This window comes from Phaethon lepturus, unplaced genomic scaffold, assembly GCF_000687285.1.
Source record: "Phaethon lepturus isolate BGI_N335 unplaced genomic scaffold, ASM68728v1 scaffold25349, whole genome shotgun sequence".
Lineage (NCBI taxonomy): Eukaryota > Metazoa > Chordata > Aves > Phaethontiformes > Phaethontidae > Phaethon > Phaethon lepturus.
Window position 1 is genome coordinate 2676 of NW_010564475.1, and position 17661 is coordinate 20336.

Sequence of the window (17661 nt, forward strand, 5' to 3'; positions counted from 1 at the left end):
TCTCATGATCTTTCAGGCACTAGCTGCCGGCGACAGAAATGAAAAGCTATCCATAAACCAGGAGTTTCCGTTGCTGTAAGTTTTCCCTTGGTTGTTTCAGGGATGTTATTAGAAGATTTCATAGGTGCAGCAGGAACTTGAGGAGCGGGATCCACGTCTGCGACTCACACCGGTGGAGGACTCCTTTCTCTTGCAGTGAAGGCTCTTCCATGCTGCCCTGTGGATGCAGTTACTGTTAGTAGAGAAGGCAGGTCTCACTTCCACCTCCAGCCCGTTTTCACTCTGTATAAATACAGAATCATGGTGGCTATTGATTCCCCGCTCCCAGGGAGACTTCTGCTGTAACCAGTGAACAGGTTAGAAATAGTCATTATTCAGCAATCTGCAGTGAAAGAAGAAAGGACTTTTGCACTTTTCGGTGTCTTTGGATATTGAAAAATTGCAAACTCTAGTTATTCTTACCATAAATTCAGCGTGTGCCCTTGGTTTATGCAACGCTCGTGCAGTTCCGCCACATCTGGACAGCCACACAGTTTTTACTAGGGCGGGAGCATGGCAGTTGCTCTACAGGTTTTCTTTCCGCGCCCTCGCTACCAGAGTTTTCTCCCTAAACAGTTACCTTCTCCTGGTTCAGGTCACACTGTACAGTGTGCCAGTGACAGTTCTTCATCCGGACTCACAAGGTTGAACCGAAGAGTGCTGTGCTAACCTTAATGTTGTCAGGATTTCTGCGACGGGGAGTCATCTGTAGCTTTCGTGGAGAAACCATTTGCTATGGGGAACAGCTTAGGTGTCGTAAAGTCTTCAGCAGCACCAGAATGACCATTTTAAGCTCACTGTCATGTCAAATATAGAAGCATCGCTGCTTCCTTCTGCCCTACCCCATTCTTCCTGAATGCCGAGGCAGATAAGCCCAGCTCATTCCTTCATTCCTGAGCGGTTACCACTCTCTTCTTGCCGTTCATGATGTTGTTACTCACAGGTCATTTGCATTGATGCACTTCATCAGGCAGCAGTCTTCAGTGTGATGTATGATGACTTTTTCCCCCCCCCCCTTTAACAATTAAGTACATGGCATTTCTTATCATGGTGCAGAAGTGGAGACCAAGTCCATGATCTGAGCAAGGGTTTCTGCTTTGTCTGCCATCTCTGTATCACTGACAGAGCCCAGAAAGGAAAAACGTTTGATGTTGTAGGAGCACAGTAAACATAAAGTCTTTCTGTAGTATCATATTTCCTGCAGTTAATCGTGGTTAGTTTTTTTTTCTTTTTTCTTTTTCTTTTTTTTTTTTTTTTTTAAACTTTTATACTTCCATATAAAATTTTTTTAGATGAGTTTCTGACCCCTGCCTTGGGATTCTGGTAGAAGAGTCCTTGGTACCAGTTCAGTGTCTCTTGTTTCGGTAAGAGATTAGTCAAAGCAGGGTAGAAAGATAAATGGAATTGTCTGCAATTAGGGTGCATGTTATATCCTATTCCTTCCTACTGATCTGTAAGCTGTTCCATTGGCTTTCTTTCTGTTTCCCGCTGCTTTCTTGCTTCGTTATTGAAGGGAGGATTCAGACCTATACAGGTAATTTTAACTCCTGGTTCTGCATGGCATAAATGTCTCTATCACTTGTATCGTTACTCCGTTAGTGAATGCGTTAATGTCTGATGCATATCTTACCGACTGAGTTTCAAGATTGCAAAGACTCTAGAGCAAGGGCTGCCAGTGCCGCGAATGCTCCGTACCGTGGATGCCGATGCCTTTCCCGGCGCGTAAGGGTTGAGGACGGAGCATGTACCAGTGGGTTGCTCGGTTTGCTGGACCTGGTCCATCTGCGTGGGGCATCACTTCATGCAAACGTGGTAGCAGGGTTTGGTGCCACCCTGGAAGAGGTTGCCACCTTTCTGAAAACGGAGGGCAAGACAAGTCACCCGGCTCAATCTGTATAAAAGATAGGCACAAGGAGCCCCTGGCTTCTCTAAAAATCTGGCTTTTTAGCTGTCCTGGAGGTATATTGAACAGTTGCCTCGATCTTTTATTTCCATGGCATATTTATAAAGGTGGCTTTTTTGGCACTCAACCTACCTTATAAAAAATATATTTGACAAAAATCACTTTTAATGTCTGCTCTGAAAGTTGAGCTGTATAATTCAGTAGATACAAACGAATAATTACTGGCATTTAAAGTTTCTTACCTTTTTCTATCTTGTAAAATAGAAGGCCGTAGCATGATCTTGCTATTTACAGTGAAACAGAAATTGTCCTGCAGTTTTCTGAATGCCTGGCAACCCTTTGGAAGTAGTATTATAATATTGTAATGATATTTCAAATATTTTTCCCAGGAAAGCTGACTGATTCTTTGTTTTTTTTCTCTCCCCTCTTCTTCCTCTCTCCATTCCCTGCCATAGTTTTTTCAGAGGCCTCAGATACAGCCTCCAAGAGCTACCATCCAGAACAGCAGCCCTTCCATCCGTCCCGGTGCGCAAACGCCGACTGCGGTGTATCAAACCAACCAACACATCATGATGGTTAATCATCTGCCAATGCCCTACCCGATGCCTCAGGGCCCCCAGTACTGTATACCACAGGTAAAAACACATTGCCCAGGCACCTAAGGAACTGCAAAGCAACATTTGCTCCATCTGGATTTTCTCAAGACTTGCCACAGAGTTGCAGGGAGTGCGAAGTTAAGCTGGTAGTTGCGTATTTACCCTCTGTCCTTTTTCTGTGCGAAGTATTTGTTCTTCCGAGCATGGAGGCGGGAGGAATAAATTACCTTTCTAGTTCTTGAGGTCCCCCTCAAAAATGGCGTGAGACTAAGCTCTTGGAAAACGTTTAGTGCTATAAATGTACCTAAATTGACTTAATAGCTGTACAATTACTGTAAAACCTTGGGCCTTATAAAAACACAGTACTACTGTAATCAGAGGAATGGCTGTTTTCTACTTCAGCTCCGAAGTCCTTGCTGCCTTGTCTTGCAGCTTGCCTCTCTTTGACAGTAACGTTTCTGAATCTGTGATTAATCAGTTTGATAATCAGATCCTTATTCGTTTGGGGGGCTCGATTACAGTTTCTGTATGTAATAGCATGAAGTTGCCCAACTCTTTGTAAACTGATGGTTGTTTTTCTCCCTCCTAGTATCGTCACAGTGGCCCTCCGTATGTTGGGCCCCCGCAGCAGTATCCTGTTCAGCCGCCAGGACCAGGACCCTTTTATCCAGGACCAGGTCCTGGAGAATTCCCAAATGCCTACGGTAAGTTCTGCTTGGAGATTTCTTAAAAAGTATTTTCTGGGTGTGCTTTCCTGTTGTCCAACTGAAGATTTATAATAGCAAAATGTATTAGCATTTGTATGAACTTCAAATAGCTGCTCAGTTTGGTTGTGTCACAGCCCTTATTATTCACTCCTGAAAAATTCACAATAACAGAGCATTGTTTGTATGATTGCTTAAGGAAAGGCTGCAACTCACAGAGCTACCCGTAATCACATACGAACAAGAATAGTGGCTATTTGTTATTCCCTGCTGGATCATTGTTATTTATTAAGGTATTGTGGATACATCTGGCAGCCCTGGTTTCCATTGAGCTATGCCCTGAATATGTTCACAGCAATACAGCAGTTAACATTTCTTATCCCTGCATCCCTTGTTCAGTGTTTAGCCAGGGAAGAGAACAAGCCATGTGGTTTATTCACCAGTCTCATGCTGCAAAGATCAAGTTAGTCCAGTCAAAGAGCTTGTAACCCGTGCACAGGCTGAAATTTGCCCTTTTAATGGGCAACTCCTGGTCTTGCCTTTTCTCAAGAGCAAGGGTTGGCAGATTGCCCAACATAGTTGTGTGCGCTGTGGTTGTTTGGCACGCTATATTCGGTATATTTGGTTGACTCCTCCAGGTACTGAGCTTCAAAGCTGCCCCTAAAAATTCAGAGGCTGCATGTCCAGCGCTGGGCACCCCTCCTGTCTGCGTCTCACCGGTCCTTCTCTCCCCCGGGACCTCACAACTGCCTCTCGTTTGGGCCCCAGTTTGCACACCCCGTGTCCTTCAGCATCCCATGCCGCCTCTTCTCTTGGCGATCATCATCTACGTAGAAGTCATTAAGTCCTTTCCTAATCGTTTCCAGTGTGTTGCCATCTACAAGATATATATCGTACTTACATCACAGTCCCCTATAAGGTTTTTTGTGGGATCATGTATTTTGATATTTAAAACAAATCGGCTCCTGCAAGGTGTGTTTGAATGAGATGCAGAACCAGGTGTCTTGCAGTCATGTATATCACTACTGTTGTTTGGTTTATTTACCCTCCCTTCCTCGATTATGGGAACACTTGAAAAATCCACCAGGATGATTCTAGTCATCGCCCTGTTGCATGCTTTTTCTTTTTAAGGGTTTTCACCTCTCCATAGCAAATTTGAGGTGTTTTGTTCAGTCTGATTGCTACCTGCCCGCACGCATTCTGTAATCTGTTGGGGGCAGAGATACTATGAACTTTCCAGGCGGCTTTAGCTGTTGGTATTTCGGAGGGTTGGACGTGAATGATTACCTTCCGGGCTGAACAGTGACAACCCTGTACTGTTGGCAGAATTGCATGTTTGCTCTTCACAAATACAGATTCCTTTCAAAGGGGAGAAGAGGCCCAGTTGCTTCCCTACTTCTCATTTGAAAAGGTCTGGACTCTTTTTTCCTTCTTTTTTTTTTTTTTTTTTAATTTATTTGGTGTATATAGAGCTAATGGGACTGCTTTGAAAGGTTGCCATGAAGCCTTCAAACGTGGTTATGCAATTTCTGAATAAAAGGAGAGCAATTATAAGGCAGCTAGTTCCTGTTTGCTTATTCTAGAAAAAATAAAGAGAAGAAATATTGCAATGACTCTTTAAATCTGATCTGCTACATGAGGAAATTACCCAGTGTTCCTCTTTTTTTTTTTTTTCCCCCTGCAGTTACAGGTCTGCTTTCTTACTTTCTGCTCACTTAGTGCCCTTTGTCTGCCTTCACTTCTGTAATTTGGAAAAGGTTCCCTTCCGGTTCCTTTCTACTCCTGAAAGTGCCTGGTTTCTTGCACAGAGGCTTGTAATCTTTCAGCCCCAGCTTGTTTTTAGGTTGCTGTGTCTGCAGAGCATCAGTGGGCGAAGCTGGAGCCCTCCGTCACACAAAGCATTTTCCAGGCAGAGCAGGTTTAGCCGAGGAAGAGGATGATTGCAGGTTTGCCTGTACCCATCCACCTTTCCCTCCTCTTGCTCTCTCATTATTTATGTAGGGTCTGAAAATGTTCGGTGCGCTCGTGGCGCTGCTCATGGCGTTGGGAGACAACTAAATTTACAATACAGGCGTGGGTGATGCTGCTGGCAGTGGCCTTTCCCATAAAGCTCAGGACTTCGTGGCCAGTGTGGCTGCTAGGCATGAAAATCATCACAGTTCGTCAGGCTGTGAAGTGATAAGGGAGAATCCTGCAGAAGACAAAACTTGTGAAGATGGACAGTGCATTTTTTTTAACTCTCTCAGTTTTGCAATTTATCTTTCTCTTTTATATCGGTGAGTTTCCGTGCTACGTTGGGAAAGACCTTGAAATGACAGATGGAAAGGAGGGAGAATAAAACTCGGGTGCTGCTGAACTGGAAAGGATCAAAAGGGCAGGGTGCAGAGCAAAGAACGTCGCACTGAAAAATGTGCTTGGCTTGTTGCCACAGAAGCTATATTTCTTCTCAGAACTTACTCCTGCTTTTCGGGGGATTTGCTTTTTTTAAAGTATTTTTCATAAAGGGAGAGTCCTTCCTTGAGTGCCTCGGGATCACCTTACAGGCTGTCTGATTAGATCTGGGTTTTAGGAAACTAGGAATCGAGGTAATTAACACATTGCAGGGCTCCCAGGCTTGCTCCTGGTCCCTCGCGTTCTCCAAACTCATGCTGTACCCCTGGCCAGCTTGGCCAAAGCATTAGTGGGAAGAGTTTGAGGCTTCATCAGTGTTTTTAAGGGGAGAGAAGCAGGAGGGCTCTTGCTTCCCAAGCCATGGGGATGCTGACGGAGACTTTTGTGCCCTGAGGCCGGATCTGAAGTCACGCTGCCTACCGTGAAGTTCAAAGTGAAAAGTTTATTGAGTAATTTAGGCCACCTTAATAGCAGCATCCGAGAGTGAAGGTAGGCTGAGCTTTTAGCAGCTTGATGGCGGTGCTGTGCAATGCCCTCTGCTTTCAGCTACCTGCTTTCTATTTCAGCAGAGAAACGTTCTTGCTCTGAGCATGCAGACAGGGAGCCCGGTCCGAGCTTTTACTTTCCAGTTCTCAGTTTGAGGAACACGTCCTTTGAAGTTACAAAGCAGATTGTGCTGGGCTGGTTGAGTTTGCTTTCTTGGATTTCACCGTTTGCTTGACGTAACTAAAAACGGGAGGTTATTGCTACACAATACAGATTTTCATTCCCATTTAAAGGTTAGTTCAGCTGAAGAATAAATCAGATTGTTCCAGATGCAAGTGTGAGCAGGCAGGCCATCCATGCTTAGAAGGAAAAAAGAACCCAGCACCATCTTACAAGTTCACCTGATATCTGGTCCACAGACAGAAAACAGCTCTGCTACAGCTCTACCACCTTTCTTTATGTCTGGCGCGTTTTTAAAGCACTCAGTCATTTTGAGCCAGTCTTATTCCATAAAGAAAAACATAATGAAACTATATTGGATATTATGAATGTAATCCACAACGCAGCGTAATTTTGCAATAATAACAGTAGTCGTGCTTTTTTGTGTTGCAGCATGAGAACATTGCTTGTAATTAAATTTTCTGGCTGTGCTTCAAAATAGGGTGCAGTTGACCTTGCAGATTCTTTGTAATTGGCCTGACTGAATTTCTCTACAAAGGCAAAAAAAAACCCCAAACAACAAACCCACCTGTTTGTCAGTCAAAGGAGTCCAAGGATGGGCCACTTTTCTTGTCATGCCTTGGCGATTTCAACAGCCTCTCAGAAATGGATGCATGTGATCAGGTGTTTTTTTTTTTCGTTCATGGAGGAAAAATAATGAATCACAGAATCACTAAGGTTGGAAAGGACCTTCAAGATCATCAAGTCCAACCGTTAACCCAACCCCACCATGCCCCCTACACCATGTCCTGAAGTGCCACATCCACACGTTTTTTGAACACTTCCAGTGATGGTGACTCCACCACCGCCCTGGGCAGCCTGTTCCAATGTTTGACCACCCTCTCGGTGAAGAAACTTTTTGTCATATCCAATCTAAACCTCCCCTGGCACAACTGGAGGCCATTTCCTCTCGTCCTATCGCTGGTTACTTGGGAGAAGAGACCAACACCCTCGTCGCCACAACCCCCTTTCAGGTAGTTGCAGAGAGCGATGAGGGCTCCCCTCAGCCTCCTCTTCTCCAGACTGAACACCCCCAGTTCCCTCAGTTGCTCCTCATCAGACTTGTGCTCCAGACCCCTCCCCAGCTCCGTTGCCCATCTCTGGACACGCTCCAGCACCTCAGCAAGTGAAATAGTGACTTAATCGCTTGTGTTGATGGAGTAGCAGCTTCTGTTTTAGTGGAAGTGGGGAAGAGCAAAACACAGACCGGTGACCAGCTGGATGTCGGAAGTCCTGGTTTTTGAAGGGAGGGAGGAGTAGGTGGACAGTTTTACCTCTTGCGTTTGGTTTTGTTTCATTAACAAATGAACTGCATTTTTCACTTGTTGCTGTCTCATCGTCCTTTCGCAGGAACTCCTTTCTACCCAAGTCAGCCAGTGTATCAGTCAGCACCCATCATAGTGCCTACGCAGCAGCAGCAGCCTCCACCAGCTAAAAGAGAGAAAAAAACGGTAAGTGATCATCAATAGCTGATATATTCCTTCTGAGAATTGTCCTGCTTCTAAGGTTGAAGGAAATTAATAATGATCTTAACCCTAAAACTGAGCTTTATCTTCACAGAGAGGCTAAGTCTTACCTCTCACACCTAATTGTAATTGAACATATCACAATGCTGCAACATTTGTCTTATTTTCTATTTTCTGCGGGGACTTTCTGCTCTGAGTTTGTGACATCTCAGACAGTCAAAAAGGAAAATAATTTTGCCGGTTTTGTAATGAGCATAAATGAAAGCAACGTCGTCTCCCCAGGCCAGGGATCCTCAGCTGCCGTCGCTGCTGTGTAGAGTTTTACCAAAGAGCCAGGTGGGAATGAACAAACTCGGATCAGTTTGGGGAGACTGTTGGGAATTGGTTCAGACTGACAAAAAAAAAAAAAAAAAAAAAAAAAAAAAAAAAACCCAAAACACCAAATTGTTCAATATTACACTTTGGAAAAGGTAGAAGAACAATAAGTTGTGGACTTATTTGCACGTTTGAAAGAACCTGAACACATCCCATTATCAAAGTAGGTAAAGGTTTGGAGACCACATTTCCTCTCTTCCTAATTCACTGGTCAGAATTTGAGACACACAGATTAATGAAATTTAAACCTATTTGCAGGTGGTGATGGTAGGGAATAGTAAGGACGCCAGGTGAATGTAACATCTAAATAGAAAAAGTTAGGGACAGACTTGAGTCTGGGAATGAATAGTCAATTCTGAATGATTGAAAAGGAAATTACTTTACATCACTGTGTGTGTTAGAGTGGTTTGGAAACACTAAAAGAACTATTTCCTGGCAAAAAAAAAGATACGGGATTTCTACATGTCTCAAAATGCAGAATATTTGTATGTTTTGATTTTTGAAGTTGATCTGAGATGACACTTGATTTGGGAAACTGGAAGAGCTGAGCAATGGTTTAGCTGGGCTTGCAGAAAAGGCCTTTTTTGTAGCTGCTTCCAGCAAAGGGTGATGCAACTTCTCTTCTGCCACCTCTTCACCATCCTCTTCAGTCCTGAGGAGTCTCTTTTCAGCATCCAAAATGTGTCATGGCCAGGTCATTGATGCCATTTGAAAAGCAAAGATGTTCAGAAACACTCAACCGTGCTTAAGACTGTTTCATGCCAACAAAGTGAAGTTCTTTTGAAGCAGAAAAGCAAAAGGTTTTTTAAATGCCTGAGATGCTTTTCTCAGGAAGTACTGTTTCAGTTTGCTAATTGGTGTTGCAACTGAAGAAATGAGAGAAATTAAAGAAAAAGTAAACGTAGATATGTACGCACACCCACATGCACCATTAGTTGAGTGTTTGAGTACTACAAACTTTCATGCAGGGCAACCTTGTTTTAATGCCATTGACTACTTGTCAGGAGGAGTGGGTACGAATTTGTGCCGACTCTTAAGTCCTTGTTGCTGTGGTTAATTAAATGTTTTAGCAGAAAAACACCAGTCTCTTCTTTTTACTCCATCAAAAATAAAGAGAAGACGACATCTTGTCAACGTCATATGTGCCATGTGTATATTCATTTGTCTTCGTAATCCAAAGAGTCAAGAAGACATCACACGATACTGAAGTTGATAAATCACAAAACCCTTCTGCAACTAACGACTTTATACATTGCCAATGGAAAAAGGCACAGCGGTTTCCAGCAACACCCCTGCCCTCGGAAGGACGATGGCTCTAGGTTTACTTGCAGTTGTGCTCGGCACAGCAGGGATCTCTGTGTGCAATTTATAGAGAGAGTTCAACCAAGAGTTTTTGGGAAGGTGGACAGACAAACAATAGCACTGTCTTCAGGTTTATGGAAGTCTTCAATTCTTACATTGAAGATTAAAAACTCTTATTTTGAATTAACTCAGACAGCTTGACTGTTCCGCATATTCGGTGCCACACATTGGCTCAAGTGCCAGTTGAGGATTCAAATGAGCGTGTTCTCCAGTGGTTTATTCTGGACAATATTTTTCCTTCTTATTTTGGGGCTGTGAAGAGACTCAAAACCATACTTGTTTCCTAAATGCCGATGAGTTTCGTAGGACTTCAGTTTGTTCTTCTTGCAATTTCCCTTTCCTCCATGCAGTACTTTTTGTTTCCTTCCTTTTGTTTTGCTGGTATGACATTTCTCAATGTGGAAGGGAAAAAAGAGCTGATTTGTGTTCCCCCTTACCAGCAGCTGGATTGGCAAGGTCACTGAATTTCCTATCAGGGTAAAAAAGGGCTTTTTTTTCATTCCTGTGCTTCCCGCTAACTGGCAAGCTTAGTTCTGTAGCTAAACTGTCTACTAGATTTTCTAAGTTGCAGTAAACTTATTTTCCTGAAGTAGAGACTATATTCTGAATTACAAGGTCATGCACTGGGGTGCACTTGTTTAGACATAACTGGTGTGGTTGATGAGCGTTTTGATTAAAAGAGGTTTTGAGATTACGGGGTGACATACCATGCATTTCAAATTATCGAAACAAACCAAATTCCAACGTTCCTGCAGAGCTCAACCCAGAGCATCTCCTGCCGAGTGTAATGGAATTATGTCCTGTCCATGCTCTCCTCTCCATAAACCCCAAGGACAGTGGGTAACGGGAAGACTTGTTTGAATTATTTCTTTGTTCAATACCGTAGATCCGAATCCGGGATCCAAACCAGGGGGGCAAAGATATAACAGAAGAAATAATGTCCGGAGGGGGCAGCAGGAACCCGACTCCTCCCATCGTGAGACCCACTTCCACACCTACTCCACCTCAGGTAATGAAGCGGCTGCGTAGCCTTCTCTCAGTGACGTCTGCTTTGCTTTGCTGTTTGTTAGAGCCAATTCCTGTATCTTCCATCGACACCACCGATCACCTCAGGCACCTGGACAGTCCTAAATTGTCCATGTTCTTTGAGGATTATTTTTTTTTCTCCAAGTTTTGTCATTTTTTACCAGCCTGTAGCTCGTAAAGTGTGGAGCTGCAGTGCTGCTACAAGTTCCCCATCCCTGTTTTTTGTATCAGCAGTAGCTTTTAGAGCTGGTAAAGGCTCCTAGTGTTAGAGGAGAAACTAATATATTTGTGAGAAATTTGATGTTTCCATTAGCGTCTTGTGCACCTGAGGAAAGTCCATATCATGCATGTGATTGATTATGTATCTTCAGTTGCATCACTGCCCATACTAATGTCTCTCCGCTTTAGTAGCGTTGTTTTAGAGTAACCAGAATGACTGTAGCTCAGGAATTTCATCGCAGATTTGGTCTCTGCATGTTCAACCTTAAAAATGCATTTTTCTGATGTAGGAAAAAGCATAAATAGCTCAAACTGACATTTTCCGTAGCTCATAAATATCTTCAAAAATCCTTGTCACACGTCTTTGGGTTTCTGACCCCTTCTAAGCCTCTCTATCCTGCTCCACCTGAGAAGTCCATGTGTAATGTCTGGAAATTAAACTGATCGCAATCCAGGTCTGTTCTAGGCCTTTTTGACCCAGGGCCAAAAGAGTGCTCTCAGACTCGCAGACCAGCAGCCCTGACGTGAGCGTAAGTCCACCATGATGTGAACCACTGGGGCTGGAAGTGGCTTGGAAAAAGATTTAAAAGATTTCTCTCCTCTGACCAGCTCTTCCAGGAAGAGGCCATGCCTCCTTGATCCGCCCGTAGCATCGGAGGCGGAGAGGAGGCGCGTGGCGGCTGCCGCCCTCTTCCCAGCTGCTGGCTTGGTGTAGCTGCTGTTGGCTTCCTACGTCATCTCAGCTCTCCCTCTCTTTCGGGAGAGGCGGTGCTAAGCCACAGGCCACTAAACTCAAGTGTTTCTGAACAACTGGAGAAGAAGCTCTGTGGTTTGGCACAAGCCTCGGAAGCTGGCTGTGTTTTATTGAGGTCGTCGTCCGCTTCTCAGGGGCCTGATACAAGAAGACGATCAATATCAGGAAGGTTCCCCAAGTGATGGGGGGGCTTTAGATCAGAGCCTGGCTGAAGCTGGGGTGCAATTTCTTCTTCTAAGTTCTTCCCTGTTCAATGTCAGAGACTAGCTTTTGCTAGCTTTTAGGTGAAACAGCCTTTCCCGGGCTGCGACCTTACTTTCCCCTCTGCATCTGGGTAGTTTTTCTGATGACTGCCCTGTGCTGAGGCAAAAGCACAAGCTTGCCTTGAGACACCCGTGGCACTGGAGTGGGAGCTTGAGGTTGCAGCTGAGCCGGTAAAAGTATAACTGAGATGACTGAGACGAAGTAAGAGCCTGGCCTGCTGGTGTCCCCTCCCTTGAGACCAACGGGACGGTCATGGCATTTGGCTGTTCCCCTGATTCAGTCGAAGCGTCTTGTCATACAAAGGCATCACCGTTTGCTTGGGTCACCTGCTTTCTCCTCCCGGTCTCCATCGTGGGCAAGCAGCAGCAAGGCACCACGCTCGAGCAGTTCCCGGCTAGCCGTGTTTTTGGAACAAGCTCTGCGGTACTCAACTGGAAAAAGTTGTTTTTCTGCCTGAGAGTGGTCTGATGATTAGTGACTGCAGCTGGAAGGGGAGAAGAGCTGAGAGCTGGTTACGTATAGAATCAGTTAAACTTCTTTCTCGGCATTTTCCATGAAAGAAGGTATTAGTGATGTATAACGTCGGAGTGTTGGTGAGATCTTCTTCCCATTACTTCATGCTAAATGACTTCCCTCACTAGTAGTGGGGAAGAGATGAAAACAGCCAGGGCTTCAGGCTGTGTTTATGCATGGTGCAGCTAATCCAGGCACTTACCAGATCATTTTTGCATTCTGAAATCTATTTTAAGTCAAACAGGACGAAATAAATGTTTTTCAAGAGGAGATTAATAAGCATGAATTTTGATCGGCTGTAATTTATATGCAGAGCAGAGATGTCCAATCATCTGCGCTAAGGTATGCAAATACGTCATTGTTTAATGTCCAGGCTTTGTTTTGATGAGGCAATTGGAACCACTTTTGTTAATCACAGAAGAGCTCTGAAATAGAGTTTGCCAGAAAAAGTTCATTAATGTAACATAACTGAAAATTTAAGCTCCCTTAAAGCAAGATGTTCAAAGTTATTGTCCCAACAGCATCTCTAATTCATTTCTTTGTAGCAAGTGTAGTATCTTGGATGAAATTAGATGATGCCTTAATAACTGTGCCCAGTGGCTGAATTCCAGTAGTGGTGGATGTTGTAATTTTGACAGTCTAAAACTGGTAAACTCTAAATATTCAGCCATACCTTTGCTTGAAATGTGCTAGGGCTTTTTTATATTCCCTTTCCCTAGCTGATAAAAGCTGTGAACAGTCAGTGTGAGCTTCCTAAGAAAATACCTGCCTCTTGGAACGCTCACAGTTTGGGAACGCTCCTGGCGTAGCTGCAAGGCGAGCACCGTTGCTTTGTTCCACCAGCCCTTTGGATCAAACCCTGCACGTCGGGACGGGGTTGATGAGGTTTCATCTGGTGGAACGCTCAGTATGCGAAGATGCAGTCTCCAGGCTTGACGAAGCATCGTCTAATCAAAGTGACTCCCAATCCAATGACATTTTAAAAATATGCCGAATTCTAGTAGCACTTCATTTGTATTGATTGCCAGTATCTGATTCTCTAATCTTGTTATTTAGACAACACAACCACAGAGGGAGAAGCTTGCTCCAGAAGTGCGTAGAAACCACTGCTGTAGACCAGTCCCTGTCACAAATTTTACTTTTTGTTATAATTTTACAATAATAATAAGGCCTATTGTGTTGCCTGTTTCAAAATCTTCTTTTTCCCCTGGGTATTTGGATATTTTTTTTAACTGACCCAACAAAACCAGAAAACTTTAACACAAGCCCAGAGCACCCTTGTCTCTCAGATTAACATCAAAAAAACAACATTGGACTTGTCCAAAAAGATGAGCGTTGCTGCCGAGTCTCGAGCCGCGTGGTTTTAGCCACTTCCATGCTTCTCGTATCTCTTGCTTTGTAGTCGGCATCGCTGACCAAAAAGTGCTTTAGGTGGAGTCTTCCCAGCACCTCCGCAGTGGTTGCTTAATTGCTAAAATGCTTTGAAGTTCCTGCGTAAGAGGAGCTGACAGTAAGTGGAGACGTTATTTATACGTTTCTAGCAGGGCACTATTTTCCACACTCCGTTTTTTTCTGGGAAGATAAATGAAACCCAGGACCACATATTGAGTCTGGCTGCAGTATTTGCTCGGCACTGACTTGGCTAGAAGATCACCTTTTAAAGAGTAAGAAATGCTCTAATTTTCCTGGCAAACCTCATCCAAGTATCGATGAGTTTGTCACATTTTGTGTTTGCTCAGTCTACGGGCCATGGAGGGATAGAATAGCAGAGCCACTCTTTTAGCATCATAAATCACGAGAGCAATTTTGAGTGGGTTTTTTTCCTAGAAGGTCCCTAAATGCTCCATTTTGAAGCTGAGAGCCTGTAAGGGTCAGTACTTAAGTACCATTTATATTGCTTTGCAGTGTCATTCCCACAAAATAAATGAGTGCTTTCCAGATTTCTTAAGAAAACATGTTTACTGACCCAAGGAGTTTCTAGACTTACAGATTTCTTTGTCCGCTAGTCTCATTTGGTTCCCGTGATTCTTATCACATTCTCTTTTTTCCCCACTGCTTTCGTCCATAAATTTTTCATAAAATGTAACTAATGATCCGCTGAGAGCGAGGGGAAAGCGTTCTTGAAACCTGCTTGTTTGTAAAACTCTGTTTTCTTTGGCTTCCTTCAGATTTGGCTGGAGGTAGGGATGCAATTCTTCATCCATAGTCCAGCCGGTCTCATCAAGCTCGTTCCTACAAGTGGAGCAATCCCAAATAAAATTTCAACCCTTCACCCCGCTTACTTAGATTTTGATTTTGATTTTTCCAGATGTGATTTTTCACAGTCCTCCTTTACCTTTCTGTTGCCTGAAATGGTGAAAAGTAGTGTACTGAAGATAATTCACTCTTTATTCTGCAGTGTTCAGCTGCAGTAGCTGAAGAAGCTGGAAATGGGAGAAAGAGTCCCTGGCAGAGGAGCAGATTGCCAGAGAGTTTCTTTTTTTTGGAAATAAGCTTTGCATGGATTTCTGATAGCCTGTCCGAAAGAGGGAATTGGACACCCATGTCATGGGCACTCTGCTTTACTTTGATTGCTTAAAAATCCCTTTTCCTCTAGATCTTCTGAGAAGTCAGCGTGGACGTATAGCTAGATAAGAACAGCCACCTGCAAAAAGCTGCGTGCTCTCCACTTTAGAGTATTAAATTTAACTTTAGCCGCATTTCTTCTTTGCATGGTCCCTGGTCCGTGCTTAAGGAGATTTTGCAAATGTGAACCGTTGACTTGCCCCATCTGTGTTCACTCTAACATTAAAGTGCTTTACCTGTAAGTTTGGGCGAGTTTGGTGTAGTTACTTAGTCTTACGCAAGGTCTTCCTTAAATTCTGAGCTAAAATACGGGGGATTTTTTCTCATCCTTATTGAACCTTCATGAACACAAGTGAGGTGTTTGTCCCGTTAACGGTGAGGACATAATTAAAAGATGTGATCCTGCAACAGGCCGTGGCTTTTTCAGTCTTGTGACCTCGCTGGTCTTGCAGTTTTGTTTTTGTGTATGGAAAACCTCAGGCTCACACCGCGGTGACTGGGAGCCAGCTCCTCCTGCTCTCCTTTAGAATGATGCACAATTGGTTTTATTCTCGTGTTACCCAGCAGGTACCATCCGTAAGTCTGTTTGCAGAAGGCATCGGATGGGTTTTTTCATACGACCACACAGGTATAACCAATCTAGATTATTTTCCCACTGTGATAACAAGTATTATGATATATCCATATATATTTTATATATGTGTGTATATATAATATATATCCATATATATTATATATATGTGTGTACGTGATGATACATATAGATACGTATATGCGCTCTTCTTACATGCGCACCTTATCTATATATTTTAAAAAATGAATCGATATAAAAGTATCAAAGGTGTTTGAAATAACTGATCAGTTGAGAAAGGAGTTGCGTCCAGAAACCAGCCTTAGGTTACAGGGAGGTCCGGGAGTCCTGGCGTGTATCCGGCTTTCTGCAGACTGCGCGGAGGAGCATTTCTGCTGCGCTTGGGAGAAGCGTTCGGAGAATGAAGTGTGATAATACCTGTGCTCGGCTGTCTCTCTCTTGCTGTTGTTAACAGTAATCGTCTCTCTTTCCCCTTTTCCTGCTGCCTTTTCCGCCCTTTCCCACCTACTTTTTGAATTTATTCAATTGGTCTATCTTTTCTCTTTATTTTCCCTGCCTTTTGTTTTTCTTTTCTATCCCGCCCTGTTCTCGTCTCCCCACTTGCTTGTGCTCCATGTTGCTAGTTTTTATGTTCGCACGCTCATTATCACCCTTTTTTGTACTTCAAATCCCAGCAGCTGTCCAGCCAGGTCCCCGAGCACAGCCCTGTGGTTTATGGGACTGTGGAGAACACCCATCTCGCTGCCAGCACCCCTGTCACTGCGACTAGCCACCCGAAGCAAGGTTTGTTGATGGATATTTCCTTCCTGATTATTTTTAGTCTTTTTTTTTTTTTTTCCTCCCCCCCTCCTTTCTTGATTTAGTTTGAATATTTTTGGCATGGAGACAAGCAGTCAGCAGAAATAAGAGGGGAGGGACTTCTTTTCCTCCAGTGGAACGTTTTAACAATGTGTTGCTAAGGGAATTAATTGACATTCGCCGATGTGAAACTGCTTTAAAATAATTCTCTTCAGGCTTATATGTCCTAAACGTCGTTTCAGAACACCTAGAAGAGTGAACCTCCTCTTGCCCACGTGCCATCCTTCAGAAACAAGTGTGTTGTGGTAAAACGCTCTTAGCCAGAGGGGCTTTATATCATTTGGACAACTAGCCATAGCGATGGCACGTAACCAGAGCATCATATGGCTCCTACAGAGCTGCTCCCTGTGTCCCATCCTACAGGATACGGGAGTTTTTAATCAGAAAAAAAAAAAAACCAAAAACCATTAGCGTACAAAGTGTCTCATAACAAATATTGCTGACTTGAGTAAAAACAGCGCGGGTGGAAAAAGTTTGTTAAAATGATTACGGTTCCTTCTCATATCTAAGAATACCCATTTGAAGGGAGATTTTTTTAGAAAGTGTTTAAAGAAAAGGGTATCCCGGGAGGGAGGATGGAGCATGCCAAGTCTCTTCCCACACTGCAACTTTATAGCCACCTAAAAGCCATGAAAAAGCTGTAGGTAATACTGTATATACTGCCGTCATGTTAACGGGCTCGGTGTTGGAATACGGAGTCGACACCGCGGTTTGCTTCCCGGTCATTCACCGCGTTGCAGCGTTTGAGGCTTCTCCCTAGAGCGACGTGTACGTGAAAGTTGAGAAGTGCCATCGTTTCGCTCGAGAGCGTTGCCTGTAAACTTGGAGCCTGCTGCGATTATTTTTTTTTCAGAGTATTTGCTAGAGGAAAACTAAGCCCCAGGGAAGCACAGCTCTGGGAAGGAGGAAGAGAAGCTGCCTCTGCTGCTTCAGAAGTCACAGATCCAAGCAGCAGCCCAGTCACTGTTCGAAAGTAAAGGGGAGTATCCCTGAGGCTCGTTTGTACCAGATTCTAAAGTTGACTGAAAATGTTGCTCTTTTACAGCCGTAGCGTAGACTTCAGGGTTCTCCCTCGGTGAGAATTGTTCCATGGATGCATCTCTAGACTGCTGCGGTGTCTAGAAATGGTTGAAAAGGGTCCTTTTGGAGATTGTCTGGTCCCGTCTCCCCCTTGAAGCGGGACTATGGCTTTGTCTAGCTCTTTGTGCAAAACTCGGATGTCTCTGTCGCCTGAAAAACTTGTGAGTAGGTTTAAAGTCTATCAAATTGACTGTGACTGCGCCGGCCGAGTGCGGCTTGCAGGCTCGCTGCCGTGTGGTGCTGCTCGGC

The 17661-nt window shown here is 44.0% G+C and overlaps 1 protein-coding gene across 1 annotated transcript in view; it reads left to right on the top strand.

The window, feature by feature from the left end:
* Positions 1 to 1552: 1552 nt before the first annotated feature.
* The window catches only part of LOC104626862 (eukaryotic translation initiation factor 4 gamma 3-like), a gene marked incomplete at both ends in the record, with an annotated part of 31058 nt that continues 14949 nt past the window's right edge, over positions 1553 to 17661 (top strand). The window contains 6 exons of the mRNA XM_010294887.1: positions 1553 to 1573; positions 2398 to 2577; positions 3128 to 3242; positions 7689 to 7789; positions 10428 to 10550; positions 16152 to 16257. Of these exons, the coding sequence (XP_010293189.1) occupies positions 1553 to 1573; positions 2398 to 2577; positions 3128 to 3242; positions 7689 to 7789; positions 10428 to 10550; positions 16152 to 16257 (646 nt within the window). The remainder of the gene's footprint in view (positions 1574 to 2397; positions 2578 to 3127; positions 3243 to 7688; positions 7790 to 10427; positions 10551 to 16151; positions 16258 to 17661) is intronic.